The following is a 21591-nucleotide window of genomic DNA, read 5'->3' as shown; positions in this document are numbered from 1 at the left end:
CCTTGGCTCCATGTTAAATGCCAAGGTGGGTTTCCATCCACCTGTAGAAACTACAAAGCACCCAAGGAGCAGCAGCTGCATGTTGCTTAGCGGGCCTGGGATTGCAGGCTGCAAAAAGGTGAAAAGCTCACACATCTGTTCCTATGGGACCACCCCGCTTGGCTTTTGAAAGGCACCGGACAAGAGAGTCTGTCCCACACTTGCCAAGCTTGCCATTTTTGCAGCTGGGGCTCACGCCTTTAACTTCTGTGGGCCAAACCCCACTTGAGTGACCCATGTACGTAGCCCCACTGAAGCCACGGGGACTTGCAAGGAAGGTGAGAAGGAATCAGCCACGCGCCTGTTTGTAAAAAGAAAACGGTGACCTGAAAACTTGCCTCTGCAGCAGGCAAGGACTCCAGTTCCTAGGCTAGCCCTCCATGCCTGTGGTCGCGTTGAGATCCCTGCTATCAAACCCAGCCCGGCGGTGGGGCATGTTCAGCATTATCCCACGGCCAAGTTGCAGTACAGAAGTGTCCTGGATGCAAAGTCGGTGGCTCTACCCAGCATTTTGCATGGACTCGAGTGGGACCAGGAGCTCAAACCCCACTCCCTTGCCCTTTTCCTCCCCTTTTTTTTTTTACAGATGCATCCTTATTTTAATTCATCCGGGAAGTACTTTTCCTCGGAAAGCCCATTCAAACCCAGCAGGGCCATGCTCCCTCTGTGTGCCTGCCCCAGAGAGCAACCTGCCTGGATCACTTGTGCATACGTGACACAAGTTGGCCCTATCAGCCAGGATGAGCAATATAGCGTGAGGTATGGATGGGGGAGAGGGGATGTTCTCACTACAATTAACTTCCTTCTTTTGTGCATCCTCTTAGCTGCAGGAGTTCAGCTGATGTCGTTGCTTTTGCCGGCGTCCAAGCAGAATTCAATTGTGGATGATTTCATTCTGCCCTTTCGAGGTTGAAGCCCAGGGCCTGCGTCATACGGCCATGAATTTAGGCAGGTTTTATTTGCATGTGAGTCATCAAGATTTTCCAGCTGAATGTCACTAACTTGGAATTTTTCTCTGATTTTGTTTTTGTTTTCGTCTCTTGGTGTTTTTCCACCGCGCTCGTTCGCTGTCCCCCCCCCAAATATAGAAAAAGCTACACCGTACTCTCGTAGGGGTTTGAATTGGCAGCTCCGAAGGAGACTGTTATGAATGTGCAAGGGGAAAAAAAAAAAAAGGGATGCTTTATTTTGCTCTGAGGGAGGGACCAGAGCCAAGTCAAATTGAGGGCTCTAATTTGGGAGTGGTGTTATTACAGGTCAGAGAGAATCAGTTACTGGCTATATTGGGAGGATGGTCACATGCAGTGGCTGCAAATGCTGTTCACATGATCACAGCACATGGCTTCTACAATTCAGTTTTACTCTGTTGACAACACCAAAACGCCTGTTTATTTAACAGCAGAATACAAACTGTATACCGGTGGGCCTCCCCCTGCCGCCCCCAGCTCCCAACACTTGCCTGCGCTTCCACGGATGGGTTTATAAATAGAGCCACTCCTCCAGTATGGGCAACTTCGGTCTCTTTATTTTTGTGCTGGAATCTGTTCAATGATGAACAGTTTAAACCATGTGCTGTATATCAGCACCGTGCATGCCCTTCATAACTTATTTTTAGTAGTATTTTTTTCTCCCCCCCTCTCCTAACTCCTTTACCCATGTTAGGCAACTCGGTTTGGATGTTCAGAGCATTTCTCTAGCCTTTGGTGAAGCTCGACCACATTTCAGTGGAGCTTTGACTACCAAGTTTTGCATGCGAAAGAAGAAAGCCAGGGGAGTGTTCCCCACGTCGGCGCACACAGCGCTGTGCACCACAACCAGTAAAAGGGATTTGCATTCTTGGGAATTAGCCATAAAAGAGAGATTCAGAAACTTCAGGTTCAGGATCTTGCGTCCTAGGAAGTGCCGCTAATAATCTGGAATTGGGTTGGTGCCCAGACATGTGGGACAGTGTCAAGGGAGTTAAAATACAGCTGGTACTTTAGTGCCCTTCACGTAGCAAAGCAAATGGCTTGCTTGCCGCTGCTTGTGGCACTGGCTCCGAGACCCCACGAAGGCTTATGGAGGCTTGCAGTAAAAGCGGCAAGCAGCTGGGTTATGCTTTGAATCCGGTGCAACCCGTTCTATTGCTGGACTTGGCCGAGGGCTCTGTGTCTTTTGAGCTGCATGGCGCTTGACCCAGGATAACTTGGTAGTTCGTTGCCCCCTGGCCCATCCACACCTGCTTGCCCACCGAGCATGTTGGTGCCACTTCTAGACTCCCCGCTTCTCGCCCCTTGTTCCCCCACCCCAAAAGGGAGGACACAGACAGACACGACGCTCTTGCTTTCTGCCTCTCTGTGCCAATGACCTGAAGCAGGAGAGTGGATCAGACCCAGTGCACTGCACAGCACGGCTGGGGCCACACTCCCTGCTCTCGGGTTTCTGTCCACCGTGCGGAAGCAGCCTATGGATTTAAACACCCTGCTCTCCTCCTTGCCTCTTGAGGACAGAAACGTGATGTCCCCGGTGCACGAGAGCATGCCTAGCAAAGCAAATGCCGTACAGGCCTTCGTGGGTAGAAGTGGGCACACTCCTTGGGCGCTCTGCCAGCTACCTCTGCCCCTGCCCAGCAGGTTGCTTGTGGATCTCTTACTGCTCTTGGAGACAAACTCCCCTACCATTGCACGTGCATGTGGCAGCCAGTTCTCTGGGAGTGACTTTAGGGACTCTCATCCCGTCTAACCCCAGGGCTCACTAGGTGCCAACCAATGCCTGCTCCCCATGTTTGCTGCCTCTCCCCCACTCCACATCCCATGTCTTGCATACAAACCAGCGAGAGGGGAATCGGTGTCCTTGTTATCATCCCCGAGATGCCTGGCCTCCATTCAGAACATTAGCAGAGCTTTTTTCCAGCCAGTTCTGGTCTTTTGGACAACGGGACGTATTCAGACCACTATTCAGAATCGCTAATCGGCATCTCGTCCTGCTCAGGAGTTTGTCTTCTCTTTCCTCTCTCCATGAGTCGCATCTTTCACTGGTGCAGCTGAGTCTGGCAAGGCAAAGTTTGTGTGAGGACTTGTCTCTCGACCAGCGTTTTGCACTAGGCAAAATATTCAGAAACCTCCAAGTGACCGAATTGTCCCTGGCTGCCTACGCCTGTCAGCTTTTGTGTCAATGAGGTGCATCTGAGATTTTATCCCAGCATGTTTTCGCTGTAACCCGAGTAAACCCAATGCCCTGCGGTGCTGTTCACCACCGTCTCCGCGTCAGGTTTAAAGTAACGCTCCCAACCTCATCGTATCTGGTATTGTGCTTTGAAGCAGAAGGGGGCAGCAGCCCTGGCTCAGGAAAGCAAACCCATAAAACTTCCCAGCAGATGCGTGGCGAGACCATTCCAAGTCTCCATGTACTTTGGGTCGGTACGACATAGATCATGGAAAAAGTCGTTCCTGCTGAATTTCCTGAAAGTTTGTGCTGGGTTGAAAGTCATAGTGGCCTCAGCCAGTTTTGAACAGAAAAGAAAAAAATCTGTGACTATATTACTGTTTCTCCAAAAATGTGTTTTATAGGGAAGCTGATCACGCCACGCCATTGTCACGCTGAAAATACAATCCTCTGCATCCCAAGCCAACCCCTTTTACAGCAATGTGAATGCTGTTAAGTTGGCGTGATGGGGGAAGTATTTAGCAATTGGGCAAATCCCTATACTTCAGCATGCTTAGCAGCAAAATAGGACCAGATCCTTTTGTGGGCCTTTAATGTAAGGAACACAATAGGTAGGTTCTCCCCTTTCATGCTACATGTAAGCAAGATAATTGAGTGTTTTCTTTGCAAAACTCTGGCTTTCACAAAGATGACTGGCCCATATCCATGTCTCTGTTAAGCTGGTGGAGGATGGACCTGCTTATTGGGACCCGGTTTCATTAAAGATGCTCATGGGTGTTTTTCTCTGGCTGGTCTCAACGACTAAGTCCTTACCCACGGTTCCTTCTGGCCTCCAAACCGGTGGTGTCCAGCAGAAACCTCCCAGCAGTTTTGTCCAAGCCTAATGCAGTAGATCGGGGTCAGCAGCTTGCCAGATCTGGTCATTTAATCAGGCGCGTGGATGTGGGGCAAAGACTCGAGGTCAGACATGAAAGAGTTGGGTGCTCTCTTGCTAGCTCACAGTGGACACTTCCCCACGTCACGAAATACTGCAGTGTAGCACGTGCTCCCTCTCCATCGCCCAGGGTCGGGGGGTGGACTAGCGGGAGGTTTAAAGCAGGCTACGCAACAGCCGCTGCATCAACAGGCATGCCTGGCATTTGCATACATCCTTCTGGGCTCAGCTATGGCCAGCAGCTCTTTCCTTTCCTAACCCTCCATTCACACCTAAGGAGTTAAACACACGCCCTACATAATGCCCAATACAGGCCAGTGTGACCTAGGGAACAGATTATTGTATGACCTTACACCCATTTCTCACGCGGTCCCATTTCTGTGTTGCTGTTTGAACCCTGTAACAAGGCATGGGTATTCCTCCAGGATAGGCAGCTCACGCAGGCGGCAGCAGGGAGGCCGTTCATGTTTTGCTGGGGCCCATACATTATCTTTCTGACAATGCCTACAGGTATTGATTCCTGTGGATGAATTAGGGCCATTACACTTAACGATCAAAGGGGGACAACAGGTAGTTCACTCGCGCCAAAGCTAATCATAGCTTCATCAAAGAAACCAAAGACAGAAACGGCCTGCTTTAGTTAACCTCTCTAATTTGCACGTGTGTCAATGCCAGACCATACCTCGGGGCGGTATTTCTAGCACTTTATCTTTACTTGCTTTCTGATTCGCACCTTGGTTTTACTAAAAAACTGGTGCAGCGCAAAGCATGGCGCTCTCAAAGCGTGGGCCACAGCTAGCGGTCCGTCTTCATCCCCTGTCCCCTTCTCCGGACAATAGTGCATTCATCTCCCAAGCACAGCCTCCTAACCTCTCTGCAGCAACTGCAGCAGTTGCTTATGCCGACAAGGCATGTTAGGAAAGTATTTAATGTATTTTTAGCTGCTTTTAATGGGATGGAGCAGCTGGGATTGAGGAAGAGAGCCAGCACCATGTGAGTAGATAGCCGTCGATGGAAACCACCAAGGTTTCCATGGGTGACGGGTGGCCTATCGGCACCATTTCAGAGGAACCCCGGTGCAAGGCATGGCCCTGCAAGGGATTAATGCAGCTTCTAGCCCGGCATTGGATCTGTTTTCAGGTTGCACCACATTATCTCTGTTGCTTCTCACTGAGAAGCCAAGATATGAGAGATCTGGGAGGTTTGCAAAAGAGCTGAGTTGCTTTCTGCTCCCATTCCAGCTCCTTGACACTGAATAGTCCCGATGGCCTCTTCTGGCTTGTTCTCCTCTGGGAGCTGGGCTTTATCAGTAGAGGCAGCCCCCCACAGTTGAGGATAATTGTCTTATGTGTGGGTCCAAGGATGTCTGATGAAGCCTGTGGGGTATCAGCGCACTCTGTTGCAGCTCGGGCATGTGTTTCCATGCAGGGTGGGTGGCTCTGGGTCCTTGCTTCGGTCTATGACGCTGTTTCTGCTGGTCCTGCTTTTCCGTCTCCTGTTGTCATGAGGTTTCCGAAGTGCTGAGATCCTGCAGCAGACTTCCTCCATTTGGGGCAGTCCTGGGTACAGCATTTCCCATGAGTTGATGTCGGTGTTACACTTTTTTCAAGCTGGCCTTGAGGACATCCTCAAAGCGCTTTCTCTGCCCTCCTCTTGAGCGCACACCTTGACTGAGCTGGGAGTGTAAAACTTGCTTCTGGAGCCCAGAGTCGGACGTCCCGGAGACGTGGCCGGCCCACGTCAAGTATAAAGTCTGTGTTTGGGCCCAAAGGGGCCCAAATATTTCACTCCACTCCTGTGGGCAGGAGGGAGGATGGCAAGGGAGGCAAACAGCCTCTGATTAAAGGCCCTGGCATCTGCTGCTTGCAGCGGTTTTGTTTGCTGGGAAGAGGGTGGGTGCCTCAGTAGGGCTGGGCCCAAGACGGGGGGGACGAACAGTGCCATAAAGCCACCCCTTCTCCAGTGTGTCATCCTGCATTTGCGGACCACGTCCTCCATCCCAGCGCACAGGGAGTAACTCAGCTCTGCACGCAGCAGGCTCTGAGTGACGCCAGCGTGCACGTCGCCATTGCAATAAGCCCGTGGGCCTCTGTGCTGCAGTCTGGGGGCCGCTCCCAGGCTCAGCCATCGCAGCTTTGCAGCCAAGCCGGAGCAAGCCCCTGGCCCGCTTTGCTGGTGCAGGCTTTGAAAAGGCCGCTGTGCTGAGTGCATCTCTTCCAGCCTCCTCCCAGTGCTGTGCGATGGGCGAGCCTGCAGTAATTGATACCGTGACACTCGTTTCAATTGGTGTCAGAACGAGGAAATGGCGCTCGTTACAGTTTCTATTATCTGGTCTGTGTTGGGGGGGGAATTGCCAATTTTAAACAGCGGTGGAAAAGGAGATGGCATATGCTGGGAGGGAAGGTTGAGGGATTCTCGGGGGATTTGCAGCCTCTCTCTATTTTCCTCAGTTTTAATGTTCTTTGATACAGAGTTAATGCAGGAAGACAAGCAGTCAAGGGAGTTTTACCCAAACAGATTAGTTTAAGAAGTTTCACCTACAGGTAGTAACACTTGCAATGAGTGCTTTAAATCCTTTTATCTGGAAGGATGTTGTCTCCCCCCACCGCAGCCACCACCGCCACCACACTTCACGTAGGGATCTCTTCATCTGCCATCAAAACGCAGCCACTTCTGGGGTGCAGCACGACAGCTGGCTACGAGGACACAGCAGCACCCCACATGAAACAAGTTCTGTATCTAATGGAAAGTGCGGAATGAATGTGATAGGCCTGGTTTCACTTACTTTATCAGAAAGAAAGCTGAAGGAGGGCTTGGGTAGCGTGTAACAGTAGTTTTGTGGGGAGAACATACAGTCCAGAAAAAGGCTCCTCAATCTAATAGCAAAAGACAGAAGAATGGATGGCTGGGAGTCGAAGCCAGGTAAACAGCAGACAAGGCACAACTTTGTACCATAGAGAGTGAATGAGCATTGGGACAAACTACCCTGGGAAGTGGTGGATTCTTCATCGCTGGAGGTCTTTAAATCCCGCCCAGATACCTTCAGCCAGACACAAGTTATCAGGCTCAAAATGGGGCAGCTGGACAGAAGTGTGTTGACCGGTGTTGTCCAGGAGGTATAATACCATTTTTCATGTTTCTCCCACTTAAAGCACAGTCCTCATTTAGCAATATAGCCAGTACCTTCTGGATGTGCGCATCTAACTCGTAGCCATTTCTTGCCTGAACCGATGATGGGAATGCACTTGTGAGAACCCTTTTATGGGAGATGTTGTTCAACTGAAAACAAGGGTATAATAAAACAGCAATTTAAGTGTCATTTACTAACAACTGGAACCCTTAAATGAACTGACTTACCATTGTGCAGCAATAATACCAGCCTCGGTATTTAAACACGCGCGCTGTCACTCTGGGAATCCTTGGGCAGTTTTCAAAATCCTCCCCGTCTGTAATTATCGTCCTCATTACTCATTCGAAGCTGTTGTCTAGTCTGTACATTACAAATCATTAATCTTTACCTGCTTGCCCACGGCCCCACTGATTCATTTTCCTGCCTTCCTCAGCAAAACCCCTCCCCTGCATGTGACATTGCAGGATACGGCTTCTCTGCGGCAAAGCGCTCAAGCCTGGCTTCAAAACGGCAGCATTTGCTCTGATAAGTTCCTTTAAAATGCTTCAGACGCTTGTCTACACTGCCTTGGCCCACGCTAGAGCAAAGGCACACCCTCCCAAGCCACATGCACCAAAAGCTTCCCAATGCCACACAGCCACTGTTGGGTGTCTGCATAGCGTGTCCGTCATAATCCAGTCTTATGGGCCGGATCTGGCCTGCTGGGATTGTAACCAGCCTGCAGAGCTGGGATGCTGGCAGTGGTTCGGCAGCATTTGGAGGTGAGAGAATATGTGGCACATGGTGGCAAGTGGTGGGACATGGCACCAGGGATGGCAGCCAGCCTTATACCATGCTCTGCTGCTGCCCAAATGATGCCAGCCCCAATCTAGGACCTGTTGGAGGCTTTCAATGTCAAGTGAATGCATGTAGACCAGCACTGGGCTTGTCCAGTGCCACTCTTCATGGCAGACACATGATGCTTGTGTGGCATTTGCATGCAGAGCGGGAACAAGTGGGCAGGGCATGATTTCACGGCAGCACTCCCTAGCGTCGTTCCACTGTGGTGCGGACATCCCTTTAAGGCCTCTTGTATGATGTGGTAAACTCGGTCCTGGTCATGCCATCAGCTGCTCTTTCTGCTATCTGTACAGGCCCAATATTTAAAAAATATGGAAACCTCCTGATCACTTGCGAATCAAAACCCTCTACAAATGCTGAAGGCATTCACTGCTGCTATGGCTGTGTCTTCAAACCCCTGTACTGCAAGCACACACCACCACTTAGACCAAATGTGCAGGTCCTTTGGCCTCATTTTCTTGTGCATTTGCGGTATCCATGCATGCAGCCATGGGTGCACAGGTGCATCCACATTTTTGTGCACCCCGCCATGTCCCATCTGACATGCCAGGGGCTTCAGGAATTCCTCTTCCTGGCTTAGACCTTGAGTCACCATGTGCAAAACCAGTTTGGGATGGCCTTATGGAACAAAACTGCTGAGATCAGCTCAGTTGGGGGGTGGTCATTGTGGTATTCCCATCATACAGATGTATAGCAGTAGTCAAGGAGGGGGACCGCGCACGTACAAAAGAAGGTTATTTAGGCTGCAAAGTCAAGCATTTGGCAAGTTAGGAATTAGAGGTCTGTATAAGATTAATGCCACCCCTTTGTGCATCTCTTCTGCGAAGCAAGGATGCTTTGTGAAAACAGGACGGGTTGCTGGTCTGGTCTCCCTGGGCAGTCAGCGTCCCGTTGGCCTTCTCTCCTTCCATCGCAACATGTACCTTGGGGTCTACCTAGTGATGGGCAAGCAGGACAGGCCTGAAGCTTTGGCTCCGACCCGAACCTTTTTCCAGAAAGTGTTGTGCATCCGATTAGTTTAATTGGGCATGCCCTGGTTCTGGCTGGGAAGCAGAACAGCTTTTGCACGCTCCGCCAGCCCTGTTCTAAGCAGGGACCTTTTCTGACGAGGTTCCTGGCTCGTTTTGCAGACTGGGAAACTTCAGCCTGCCCCAGATGCTGGCTTTGAACTGCTGACTCTCTTGGAGGCCGGGGATGCTCCTTCCCGAGCTTGCGAGCAGCATGTTTGAAACGTCCCTCCGGTGCTTCGGTGATGAACTCAGCTGCCTCTGCGGTGCCCCTGCCTCCTGCACCATCTATGGAGCTGTTTACACACTGGACCTTTTCTCATCGCAGTCTAGTTTGCATCCCCGTTCCCCACGCCATGTCTGGACAAGGCCTTTGCTTTCTCTTGAGGCTTCTCGAAGCCGGTAGATCTTGTAAGAGGGTGATTTTGTTTTCCTGAAATCCCCGCTTACCCGAGTCCTCTCTCCTGGGCTTGGGCTGAGTCCAAAAACAACTAGAGCCTCTTTCTTCAACCTGTCTCAAGAGGGAGGGTGGAGCGCAAGGTGGGATTTGGTTATTTTAGGGAGCGGGCGGGCTCTGTGGGTTGCATGTCAGGTGGGGGACAAGGATAGAAAGGCACATGCTGCAGGGGCAGGGTGCTCGGGATTTTTTCTCTCCTACACAGGCCTTTCAGCTTCCTGCCTCCTGTGGCACCTCGATCCGGCGCCCTCCCCCGGTACCTCCCTGCAGGCACTGCTGGGTCCGCGGGGCCCACTCACAGCTGCCCTGCTGCATTCTTCACAGGGGGACGTGGATCCTAATTTGGGACATCCTCTGGTTGCTTGCTCACAATGCAGAGAGGAGGCAGGCAGCTGACGGGTGGACAGCACAGCTGGCCCGGCAGCCGGCAGTACGGTGGGGAGCTGCCTGGGAGCGGGAGTAGGTGGTTAGCTACCGGATGGGCATCAAGCAGACCCTGCGTGAGGTTGGGACTCAGCTGCCAGGCTTTGTCCCTCTGCTGGATTATTCATGTGCTCGAGACAGCCCTGGAAATATTCTGCGAAATGGGTGTGGAATAACATCGTTCTATTTTAATCCTGCGATTAACTCGCACAGGGTGGGGAGGAGCTGGACCCAGCAGCTCGTACTGATGCTAACCCTGATGCATCTGAACCGTTTCAACCTGCTGCTTACTTCAGGTCCCCGGGGCTCCCTGTTTGAGGAGGGGATGTTCTGTATCTGGGCAAGCCGGAGCCAGCCTTCTCTTGTGAAACCGCCAGCTGCGGGCCCACCGTCCGCATCCGGTGCAAAACACGGTGCCTTGTGCTCTGGGCTGGTGTTTACCGGTGACGGCAGAAAAACGATGGGTCCAAGTTTCCTGGGATGCAGTCCTGGACCCTACCGAACCACAAAAACGAAGCATGTGCAACACGTACGTGACCCGATGCATATTTAAACACCCGTTAGCACCTTGTGCAGCCAAGGGCAATGGGGTGTACACGCATTAACTGCTCCTGGTAGGGGCCAAGCACACGCCATTAATTAAAACGTTAATTAAACCCTTGAGTCACACTTTAGCTGTGTGTCTCAAGTCTAGGAAGGGCCTGATGGCTGGTCTCCACACAAACCTCCCAGAATAGCCCCATCAGTTTTAGATCACAGAAACGGAAACAATGGCAGGTGTCACTTTTTGTAACCCGGTGGGGAGCAGTGGTTCCCAACGTCCTGCAGCTGCGTGCAGTGCTGTGCCACGCAGATTTTTGGCCTGCGATGAACTTCCCAAAAAAGTTGCCCATACTGCTGGGCTTTACGTGTGGGCGGCCACCCCGCCCCCCGTGGTCTCTTTACCAGCTGGCGGAGGGTAACATCACTTGTGAATGCATGCCTTGTGTCAGTCAACACAGTCAGATTTGGGCTTGGCGAGGATCGTTGGACAGGGCTGATCCTGCCTCAGGCAGGTGGTTGGACGAGATGACCTCTGGAGTCCCCTTCCAGCCCCACTGGATGGTTTTGTGAGTCCTTGACAGCAGCTCTGAAGCCTGGGTGAAGTACCAGAACGGTTGTCTCAGACAAATGAGCAGGGATCATTTTTGCACTATTTGCATTGTTTTTGGAAATAAAATGAAGTTTATTTCCTACCTATGGGGACTTCTTACCATCTTGTACCATCTATACTTTTCCCAGAGCCTGATGAAGGGACTTCGATCCCAAAAACTTGCAGAAAAAGACCTTTTTTTTTTTTTTTTTGCAATTTCCCAGTTGGTCTAATAAAAGGTAACATTTTAGAACCACGAGTTCTAGTTTTTTGAACATCTTCTTGTCTCGGATCAACATGATTACCAAGTACACTCTTCTATATATTAGTGGCATTTCAGTTTGATCATGTAAAAATGTGGGTTTTGGGTTACTTTTTTAAATTGGAAAATTGGGGATTATTTTTTACCAGAGAAAACCAGGACCCTTGGTGATGATCAAATAGGGGTTTGCATCCTGTGAGGCTCCACGACTGGGGTGTTCCTCGACCTGACTTACCCACTTGGCACTTTCAGAGCTTTTGTATTGTATCGGGCACAGACCGCAGCTGAAGCAGATGGTGGTGCATCTAGTGCCTGCTTTATGTATTTATTTCGGTGATTTACACTGAGTCATCAGAGGACAGACTGGAAGCCGGGTCTCCTCTTTCCCAAAGAAGGGCCTTAACTGCTAGGAAATAAAGCTATGCGCACCCAAGCATAGTTGGAAGGGCCCTCAAGGACCATTGTGTAAAACCCCCAGTTGACTTCAGAGGCCGGTGGTGCCCAACCCTTCAGCTCCTTGGCCTGGATGGGTGGTGCAGGGCCAGGACCTGATCTGGTGCATGAGGCTGGGCCAGCTGGGGCCTGATCCAGTCTGCAGGGCCAGCCTGACACATGGCCCCAGGTCCATACAACAAGTCAGGCCTGGCTCCATTCCTGGCCCCACATGCAAGATCAGAGCCTGCGCCAAACCATGCCCGTGACTCTGGCCCCATGTGCAGGACCATGTTTTTTAGCCTACAAGGCTGGGAAGCTTGGCAGTAGAGGTGAGGTGCTGGTGCTAATAGTCCGCTCCCCTGCTGCCAAATTTTTTGACCTGTGGGAAACCCCGTGGCCCAAGGGACGTAGCTCCGCAGGCCAGGGGTTGAGCACTTCCGTTATAGTCCATTGCTTTGGGGCCGTGGGAGGACAGAGCAAGGGCTTGAAACCGAGTCTTTCATGTTCCTCGTTGCTGCCAGAGCCACCAAGCTACTTAATGCCACTGTGCAAAGCAGAGCCGTTTCAGGAGGAAGTGAGACCCCCTCCACCTCCGCACCCCCAAATACCCAGTGGCCTGGAAGCCGGAGCATCCCCTTGGGGGCTGGCGATGCAGGCTTGAGCCATCCGAGGCAGAGAAAGGAACTGAACCTGGGTCTCCTGCCTCGCTGAGCTCTGGGTTGGAGCATTGCAGCCACGAGGGACGGCTGTCTCTGGTATCTACCTCCAGGTGAGGGGTCAGGTTTGACAGTCCCAACAGATGGGCACTTCCCCAGCACTTAAAGTAAGGGGCCTAAGTCCCTTGGGGGGAGGGGGGGAACTTAAGATCCACACCTCTCCTTAACATTTCCTGTTGACTAGCTTGGGCAGCTCCCTGCTCAGCAGCATGGCTTTTGTAGAGCCCGTCTTTAAGCCCTTGACTCTGCTCAAGCATTGCAGAGGAGCCAAACTTAGAGCTCCTTAGCGTAGGGTGCTGCATGACAGGTCATTAGGAGCCCCTGGGCCTTAGCCATTACCTCCGAGCAATGGGCCAGTTGGGATGAGGAACTTGGAATCGCTCATGCATGGAGAGTGCATCACCCCCCCCCCCATGTACCCTGTCTGCTTTGGTTGCAAAGCTCGTTTTCAACTTGTTTTGCTTTCATCGCAATGGTTTAATCACAAAGTCGCATTCTCCCGCCTATCGTTTTCCTCCTAAGGAGAGGAACCTGGAAACGATCGAGGAATTGAAAGCATCGAGGTACCTCAGGGCGCGTGGGGTGAGGAGGCAATATTATTATATTATTGCAAGTGGGGTTTTTTGAGTCGGAAAAAGCAATGTTTCCAGAAAGCCACCTAGTGGCTTTGCATGAAAGCGGCCGTTTGCTTTCCAAGAGGAAAGCGAGGCTGGTGGGAGCGTGCGTGATGTACCGAGGAGCTGTCAGTGGCTGAGCAAAGAAATAGAAGCAAATTTTGGTTGTGGTTTTCAAGGCTTGCATTGTGGTAGGGGAGCATTAGGCAGCCCTCTCCAACGTGACTCATCGCAGGGTAGTGAAACACTCGCATTGTACCGGTCAGAAATATGCAAATGCCTCGCACTACCGAGGCTTCTGTTTTTCCGAAGCATTGATATGATGAATGGACACACGTATGGATGCAGGGCCAGATCTGTCATTGATGTAAATCAGCAGAGCTGGGCTGACAGTCTGTTTGCGCTAGACAGCGTTCTGGCACATATGGTGCCGCCGCTCCCTGTATGTGCTGGATCCCGGTGCTCTCGCATTGAAGCTCTCCGTTTCTTTTGCTACCAAAGGCATCGGATGCCACGTGAAAAATGGTGTCTCGTGCCGGCTGAATGCAAGATCTGCAGAGAAGGAACATGTTGCACTTGCAGAACGGACACGGTTCACGTCGGGAAATTTTAACGGTGGCGTTTTTCCACCGAGCTGAATGTGACTTTTCATTGGTGTGCTTGAAGGCCTCTCTCAGCCTATCGCCGAGTGAATGTATCTCTCTATGTTAAAAGAAATAAGGCGATTATTAAATCTCGGATTAGCCAGGATTTTTCAGGAGCAACTACTGATTTTTGGGAGACCCTAAAAACAGCCCAGTTCTTCAGGACGTGTAGAGCCCTCCGTCTCTGACACGGCAGCCCCTTTCAGAGGCCTCACATTAGACCCCCGCCTTCAATTCATTTCCTTTTAAAAAAGAAATACACTTTGGTCTTTATGCTTCAATTTGGGATTAAAAGCTGTATTCTGCACAGCACAGGAGGTGGCACAGCCGAAGTGGGGGGGGGGGTCTGCTCTATTTACCTTGTGGGAATCTATATATTTATCTGTTAGGAGTGTTTGCTGATTTCACAACTTTCTTTTTCTTTTTTTTATCTCTTCCCCCACCAGGAATCATTAACCAGTGGCAGCAGGAATCCAAGGATAAAGTGATTTCCCTATTGTTAACCCACCTGCCTTTACTGAAACCGGGAAACATCGAAGCAAAAGTAGAATACATGAAACTGTTGCCTAAAATCCTGGCTCACTCCATCGAACACAACCAACACATAGAAGAGAGCCGGCAGCTGTTGTCCTACGCTTTGATACACCCAGCCACATCCTTGGAAGACCGGGGGGCTCTCGCCATGTGGCTGAATCACTTGGAGGATCGCACGTCAGGGAGCTTCGGCAGCCAACACAGAGGCCGATCTGATTCGGTGGATTATGGACAGACGCACTACTATCACCAAAGACAGAACTCGGACGATAAGCTCAACGGGTGGCAAAACTCACGCGATTCTGGGATCAGTGTTAGCGCTTCCAGCTGGCAGGACAAGAATCTAGGCTGTGAGAATGGCCACTTGCCCCTATACTCTTCTTCTTCTGTCCCCACGACCATCAATACCATCGGCACTAGCACAAGCACAAGTAAGTACCATCGGCATGAAAGCTGGCGAGAGCCGCTTCGGGCAGTTGAACTTCCCCTGCTGCCCTTGGAGCATTAGAAAAGGGGTCGGTTTCGAGTTGGCCATAGCCATTTTTTGAACCTGCTTGTCCAAAATAGTCTGTCTGGCTGTTTTATTTGGAGAGAGGGAGGTTGTTTGTTGTTTTTGCTTTTTTTTTTTCTTTTCATTTTGTACCATTTTGAACCTGCTTGAAGCAAAGAGTGAGGAGTTAAGGGAAGGTAAGAGCAAAACTGCCTGTTATCCAAAGCAGCCACTTCCATTCCACCCACTCTAGATTTGGGAAGAGTTTTCCCCAAGTCCTAGAGCAATTTAGGAGCCCAAGTTTCATTTTCAAACACAACCAGGGACTTTGCGGTGTAAGTTGTACGGGAAGGAAAAGAGAATTAGGCTCCCAAGCAGCTAACACAGGACGGGGCTCTGAAATGTTTCAAGCACTTACCAAAGTGCCCCTTGTTACCACTTGTGTGTGGAGAGGTGACCCCTGCCATCACCTGTGCCTTTTCACCTGGTGGTGTGCAACCTCCTTTACTCGTAGCACCACAGGCCTCTGCAGTCTTTTCCCATACGCGGAGCTCGTGGTCAGGACCTACGTGTGCTAGGGGACTAGGTCTGACCCCAAAACCAGGTGCTCCAGGGCCGTGTGGCTGGCATGTGTAACTGGAGAGTCCCTTGGCCTCTGTGCAGAGGCCTAGTACATCTGCTTTTTAAAGCAAACCTTTCTGCCTGCTCAGCATCCCAGGTGGAGCACGAGGGGGGCATCACCTCCACCTGCGGGGATCCTGCCACGTGGCTGGCCCTGGCTCACAGCGTGGGAGGATGTTGCAGTGGTTGTTCAGGCTACAAGGAGGCACTGGAGGTCTGTGAACAGGATAGACGGGGTCTTAGGGAGACTGGCCTGTGCTTTAGGAATGTCCCTCCCCCCTCCTCTCTGTTTTAATATAATCTGCCCTCACCTCCCAGCCTCCCACTTTGACCCCCCCGGTGCTCCCCTTCCTACCCTCAGCCTTCTCCACCTCCCCATGCCACGCTCTTGTCTCCTAGCACTGATAGACCTCATTTTCCCTAGGCATCCCTTTTCCTGCATGCCAACTTCCCTGCCTGTCTGCAGATGGGGAAAACGCCAACCCCTGCCCCCCCAATTAAACACCCAAGACGAAGAGGCAGCATCCCGGGGAAGAAGACGCTCATGCGTCTCTCAACCCAGTAAATGTCTTTACCTGGTAAAGACGTTTATATGCCAGTCAACCTGTGGAGAGCCACGATTAAAAGACGTGAGTGCAATCAAGCGGCAATTTCGGGGCTCTCCTCAGCAGCACGGAGAACTTCCGACCCACAAGGGTTATCGCTAGCTCCCACTCTCACATGCATTCCCTTCACTTTGTCAGGTATCTGGGTAGTAGCTATATGGGTCTAGAGGCAAAAGGAATCAGGACTCGTAGCAGAGATGGGATCTTGGATTAGACCAACTAGATTTTTGCACAAAAAAAAAGATTTCTTAAATTAATGAATTTTTGTTTTGAAACATCTAGTTGGTCAAATAAAAGGTATCACCTCTACCATGAGTCCCACTTCCTTTTCCCTGCTCTTTGGTATCTGGGACCTCCTGGCTGTAGCAGCCTGGTCTGTGTGGGAGCGCTGTCTCCTGCTCTTTCTTCCTGCCCAGATTCTTGGCAGAGGGGGCCAACTTCAAGAGCTCTGGGTGTTGATAATCAGGACTCATAGTAGAGATGATATCTTTATTAGACCAACAGGATTTTTTTGCAACAAAAGGTCTTTAATTGGGTGTTGATAGACACTGAGATTTCCTCCCTCTGTTCCCCCCTGGGGGCATCATCGCTTCAGGCAGGAAGGCAGTGATGTGGTGCCAAACACCTGCTCTGTGAGAAATTCAACCAGACCCTGCACCATGGAGTCCCGCCCAGAGGGTCATTGGGGTTAAGCCTTGCCATGAAGAGGAATGATGGGCTGTGATGAACATAGCCATAGGTAGGACTCGGCTACAGGCCTAGGGCTCCCTGGGTGAATAAAGACCACAGCTTAGCAGGGCCACGCAAACTTTTGTTGGTCCCGACTGCAACTGCAGCTCCTCTCTCAGCGAAGCACGCAAACCGGCTACCATGAAATAGGTGATGGCATCTCTGGACTGACTGAGCGAATGCAAGCCGTGCCCCCTCCAGGGACCCACGGAGTAGCACCAGGGCAGCTAGCTCATCAGCGAGGATGGGGAGGGCCCTCTTCCAATTTATGATGCACCAAGTTTGAAAGAAGCCATCTCAGGAGTTCAGCTTGGACTTGTCCCTATCCAGAGTGAGATGAGCCTGATGCAGGGGTGTAAAGGGGGCCAAGAGCCTTCCACCACCAGCTCTGCTCATTCCCACCTGGGTCCAGGCCATGCTAAAAGGGGCTGGGAGGACATGGGACCATGGCACTGCTCCCTGCATTGCCCTGCCTGCTCTCCTTTCACAGAGCACAGCCCTGTTTTCCTATGATTTGGTGGGGTCTGAGCCATGATTTCTGCAGGTCTGGCACTGACCTTGCAATAGGCACGTGTGCAAGAGGCTGGTCTGAGCAGAAAAGAGGGGACACCCCCAGCTGCCAGGTAAGCTTAGAGCCATGGAGGAGCAGAAGAGTTCCCTATGGGAGCCCTTTCTGGGCAGAGAGACCAGTGGACTCAAATCATTTTGCTTTGGGAGAGCTGGTTGCGCTGAAATTCTTGCAAAGAAGAGGTCTGAGATGGGAGTGACACTGGGTGTTTACCAAAGGGAAAACAGGCCCGAATAAGGCTTGCCCAGCCCAGGAGAAAAAACAGCTGCTGATAAGCCAGTTACAACACCCTGCCTGCGGTGGGTTAATCATTGCAGCACTGCATGGTTTGAGGGTATAACGACCATGCCCCCTTTTCAGGGGAAGAAAAAAAATCACAAAGTTGCATTAAATTCTTTGGCGCCACAACAAGCCTGTTCGAGGGAATTTGTACAACACCACACATGGGGTGAGGGGAAGGGGGGAGCCTTAAGTGGGTAGCAATGAGCAAGTCAGCAATCTGCTAGAAGGATTGCCGCCTTTGCCTGATTTGCTGAGAGCAAAGGAAAGCCCCCAATTCCAGAGGCTGTGCCGGATGGTTTTGCAGGAGCATAAAGCCATGGGCAGAGCAGAGAAGCAGCCATCCTTGCTGGATCGGATGCAGCGGATGCCTCCGCCCACAACTTTCATGGGGCAGCTTCTTTGCTTCATCTCTCTTCCCCTGACCCCCGCTGCTTGCTGCGCTCTCTGCTTCTCACTCTTCTTCCCACTGGTGTTGCCGGCTCCCCGTTGCAGCACCGCTCTGTCACAGAAGTTTCCTGCACAAACACTCCTGGCCTAAGCGAGCTGCTTCCTGGCACCGTACAATGACTGCTTTCTGCGCCGCCAGCCCATCAAACAGCTCAGGTTCTGCTGAGAGATTTATGGGGTCTGTATTTGTGAACCCGTTTCCTGGAGTTTTGTGCCGGGGGAAACACACAAATCCATAAAGCCAAGGGGCTTTGCGGCACGCTATGTGCCTGCCTATACACGTGCTAGTTGGTGTTCTAGTTAGAACTCAATTAATCGAGTCTGCTCCACGTGCTCATTAAAACGCTCCAGCATGGCCTCGTCGTCATGTGTATAAGCTCCCATGGGTTTAACAGTGACCGCTGGGCCCCCTTATCTAAACTTTGTTGAATGAGGTTTAGATAAAGCATCCCGGAGCCATTTTTAAACCTGCTTAATACATATGACAGTGAGCAATTTTAATTAGAGCCGCTCTCCAGGAACCGCTCTAATTAAAATGCCCTCACCCCCAAGCACGGAGGCATCCCATGTGCCTTCAGCCGAGCCCGTGAAGCTGTGTAGGTCCGTGAAAAACAAGCAAGTGTTTCGCTGAGTGAAGCAGAGATTTAGCTGTGGCCTGAAAGTTGTCCCTGCCATTTGTTTCTATAACGGCATGTGCCACCGCGGGAGGCGCACCATGGTCTGTGCAGGGAACCAGCGTGAGCGGCGGTGGCTGCGAGTCACTTCCCGCGAGTCTTCCCTTGGTGCAAAGCGCTGAGACGCAGCACAAGAATCGCAGCCTCGTAGGACGCTGCCGAGACCCTGCTAACATGTCCTGACGGCAACGTGCTCCGCCAACCTGCAGGCAAAGCTGGAGCCAGCCCCAGCCATGCCGCGTGTGCCACTTCGTGAGCTTCCCTAACACAATATTGACTTGGCCAGGGCGCGCAAGCCATCCACAAACACGTGCTAAAAAAACGAGCACAGCTCGTCAGCCTTTGTCCAGCCTCTCGGTCCAATCAATGCATCCATTAATTTGCCGTTCCAAAGCAAAGCCCGCAGACTGTTAGCATGTGTACGGTTTAAAGAAAATATCAAGTCCCCCGCCGACTTGGAGCAGCCCCTGTCTGCCCGGCGGTCTGGCGCATCCGTGGGCTCCAGGGTACGCACGGCAGCGTGCCTCTTTACAAAGGCGCTGCTTGTTTCCTCCGGCAGGCCTGGAGAAAGTCCTTCCCACACAAGAGAAGCACAGTGATCTTGCTCTAGGGAGACTCTGTCTAGAGCTGGGGCGTGTTTGGATGCAACGCTGTTACGGTTCGGGTTTTCCAGGTGTGTCGCAGTTCACTCGAGAGTGCACTTGACGGGATAGTGCAGCCTTGTTGGCTTGCTTGGGTTTTGGCCGGGACCCCGACTGCCGCAGGAGCGCTGTCAAGAGTTGACCGGGTTTAGCAGGAGCTCCGGCTCAGGCTTTTGCTAATTTTGTGCTAGCACTGCCGCTTCCTGTGAGCAGAACGGTGACTCTGGACGACTAACACGTCCCTTGTTGCTCAGTCTAATACCTATGGACAACAATCCATCTTGAGCAGTGAAAATCTGAACTAGCTCTAATAGTCACTCTGGATTCACACCAGTGTAAATGATGGGAGGCTTGGACCCAAAGTTAACAGCCAGTCGCAGCTGTCTGTCTGGGGGAGGGTCTGAATTCAGTGCCATGGAGAGTAGGTGAAAGAGGTTTTTCTCCGTCCTTCAGTCACAATGTCCCGTTTATAGGTGTACCTGCTTCTGCAGAGGGAGAACAGAAGTGGGCGCAGGGCAGAGCTTGCCCGAAGCCCTGCGGGAAGGGAGGGAACAAAGGGCCTTTGACTCCGCAGGCAAGTCAGAAGATAATTGCAAGCCAACTGGGTTAGGAAAACACAGTTGCGTTGGTAGTGTAGACGGGGCCTGAAGATAAAGAGCCCAAATGAAAGAAGGGAAATCAAGTTTCCTTCTGCTTGCAGTGAAGGGGTGGCAGGGGCGAGGGGGGGGGGAAGCTGCCTTTTTCAGGCCTGAACCTTCCTGCGTCGGCTTGCACAAAGGCAGACATTTGCCCTCTCTGTGCGTCTACCTGCACAAACACCATTCCTCCGAGGGTTGTTACCGCCTCATCACGTATGCCACTAGGCAGCTGGCAAAGGCATGAGCACAGTCTTTTAAAAACTCAATTGAATAAACCCAGTGCAAAGCCCTCGGTTCTCCTGTCGAGGCGTGTGACAGAGAAGAAAGAAATGAAAGCTCCGGACCAACAGCTGATTGCATTTGGGCACTGGCTTCTTTATTTTTTTTGCCTATGTAATTGGTTCCACCTGCAGATGATCTTGTTGCATATGGGGTTTCATTTGTCAAACTGAAACACAGGGCAGCTTCCTTCCATGCTCCTACGCAGGGAAGAAGCGAGTTTGCTCTCTACCTTTAGGAGAAAGGATGGTCTTGTATGAGCATACCCAGCATCTAAGGGACATAAGTCTGCTCCTAGCCTACCTGCCCCTTTCCCCCAATTTGTTAAGCAAGTCTCCTGGTGCCCTCTGCCCTTCATATGTGAAGCGGGGATAATAATACTTCCTTTGCCTCTTCATGTTGAAATTTTCTAACTCACTGTGGATAGCCTAATGCTTACTCCCATTGAAGTCAGCCGTGAACCTCCCCGGCCTCAGAGGCAGGGGCCATCTTGCTATGTGCGTGCAGTCCCTAGCAGGACAGACTTCAACATTTTGCCATAATGTACCTGTTATCGTTCTCCCCGATGCTAATTAAATTAAACACCGAATAACACCAGCCTCACTCACAGTGGGTAGAGCCTTCCTGTACACGAAGCTGCATCGATTTATTATGGCCGGCGTCGGCACAGGGACAAAGAACTTTTACCGCAGCCTGGCCAAGGATGCAACCGCTGCACCGAGTAAGTTCCCCTGGCTGCAACCTCCGCCGCACAGGCAAACCTTCGGGTGCCCTTTGTATGAGTCCTGTGTCCAGTTTTGTGCCCCCCACTACAGAAAGGATGTGGGCAAATTGGAGAGAGTCCAGCAGAGGGCAATGGAAATGGTTCAGAGGCTGGGGGCATAACTTGTGAGGAGAGGCTGAGGGAACTGGGCTGATCTAGTCTGCAAAAGAGAAGACTGAGGAGGGTTTAATAGCAGCCTTCACCTCCCTGCAGGGGGGTTGCAAAGAGGATGGAGCTGGACTGGTCTCCATGGGGGCAGATGGCAGGACAAGGAGCAATGGGCACAAGTTGCAGCAGGGGAAGTTGAGGTTGGATATTAGGCAAAACTCTCACAAGGAGGGTAGTAAAGCACTGGAACAGGTTACCCAGAGAAGTGGTGGACTCTCCATCCTTGGAAGTTTTTAAGACCCAGGTAGACAAAGCCTTGTCTGGGATGATAGTTGGGGCTGGTCCTGCTTTGAGCAGGGGGTTTCATAGATTTCATAGATTTCATAGACATTAGGGCTGGAAGGGACCTCGGGAGTCCAGCCCCCTGCCCAAATG

At 51.6% G+C, this 21591-nt stretch overlaps 1 protein-coding gene across 1 annotated transcript in view; it reads left to right on the top strand.

The window, feature by feature from the left end:
- SAMD4A (sterile alpha motif domain containing 4A) overlaps nt 1-21591 on the top strand; it is a 170337-nt gene that overhangs the window by 83229 nt on the left and 65517 nt on the right. Inside the window, exon 2 of the mRNA XM_019551176.1 lies at nt 14167-14742. Within this exon, the coding sequence (XP_019406721.1) occupies nt 14167-14742 (576 nt within the window). The remainder of the gene's footprint in view (nt 1-14166; nt 14743-21591) is intronic.

This window comes from Crocodylus porosus, unplaced genomic scaffold, assembly GCF_001723895.1.
Source record: "Crocodylus porosus isolate Cpor-Errol unplaced genomic scaffold, CroPor_comp1, whole genome shotgun sequence".
Classification (NCBI taxonomy): Eukaryota; Metazoa; Chordata; order Crocodylia; family Crocodylidae; genus Crocodylus; species Crocodylus porosus.
The sequence above is the reverse complement of the archived record's forward strand: the minus strand, read 5'-3'. Positions and strand labels throughout refer to the sequence as shown.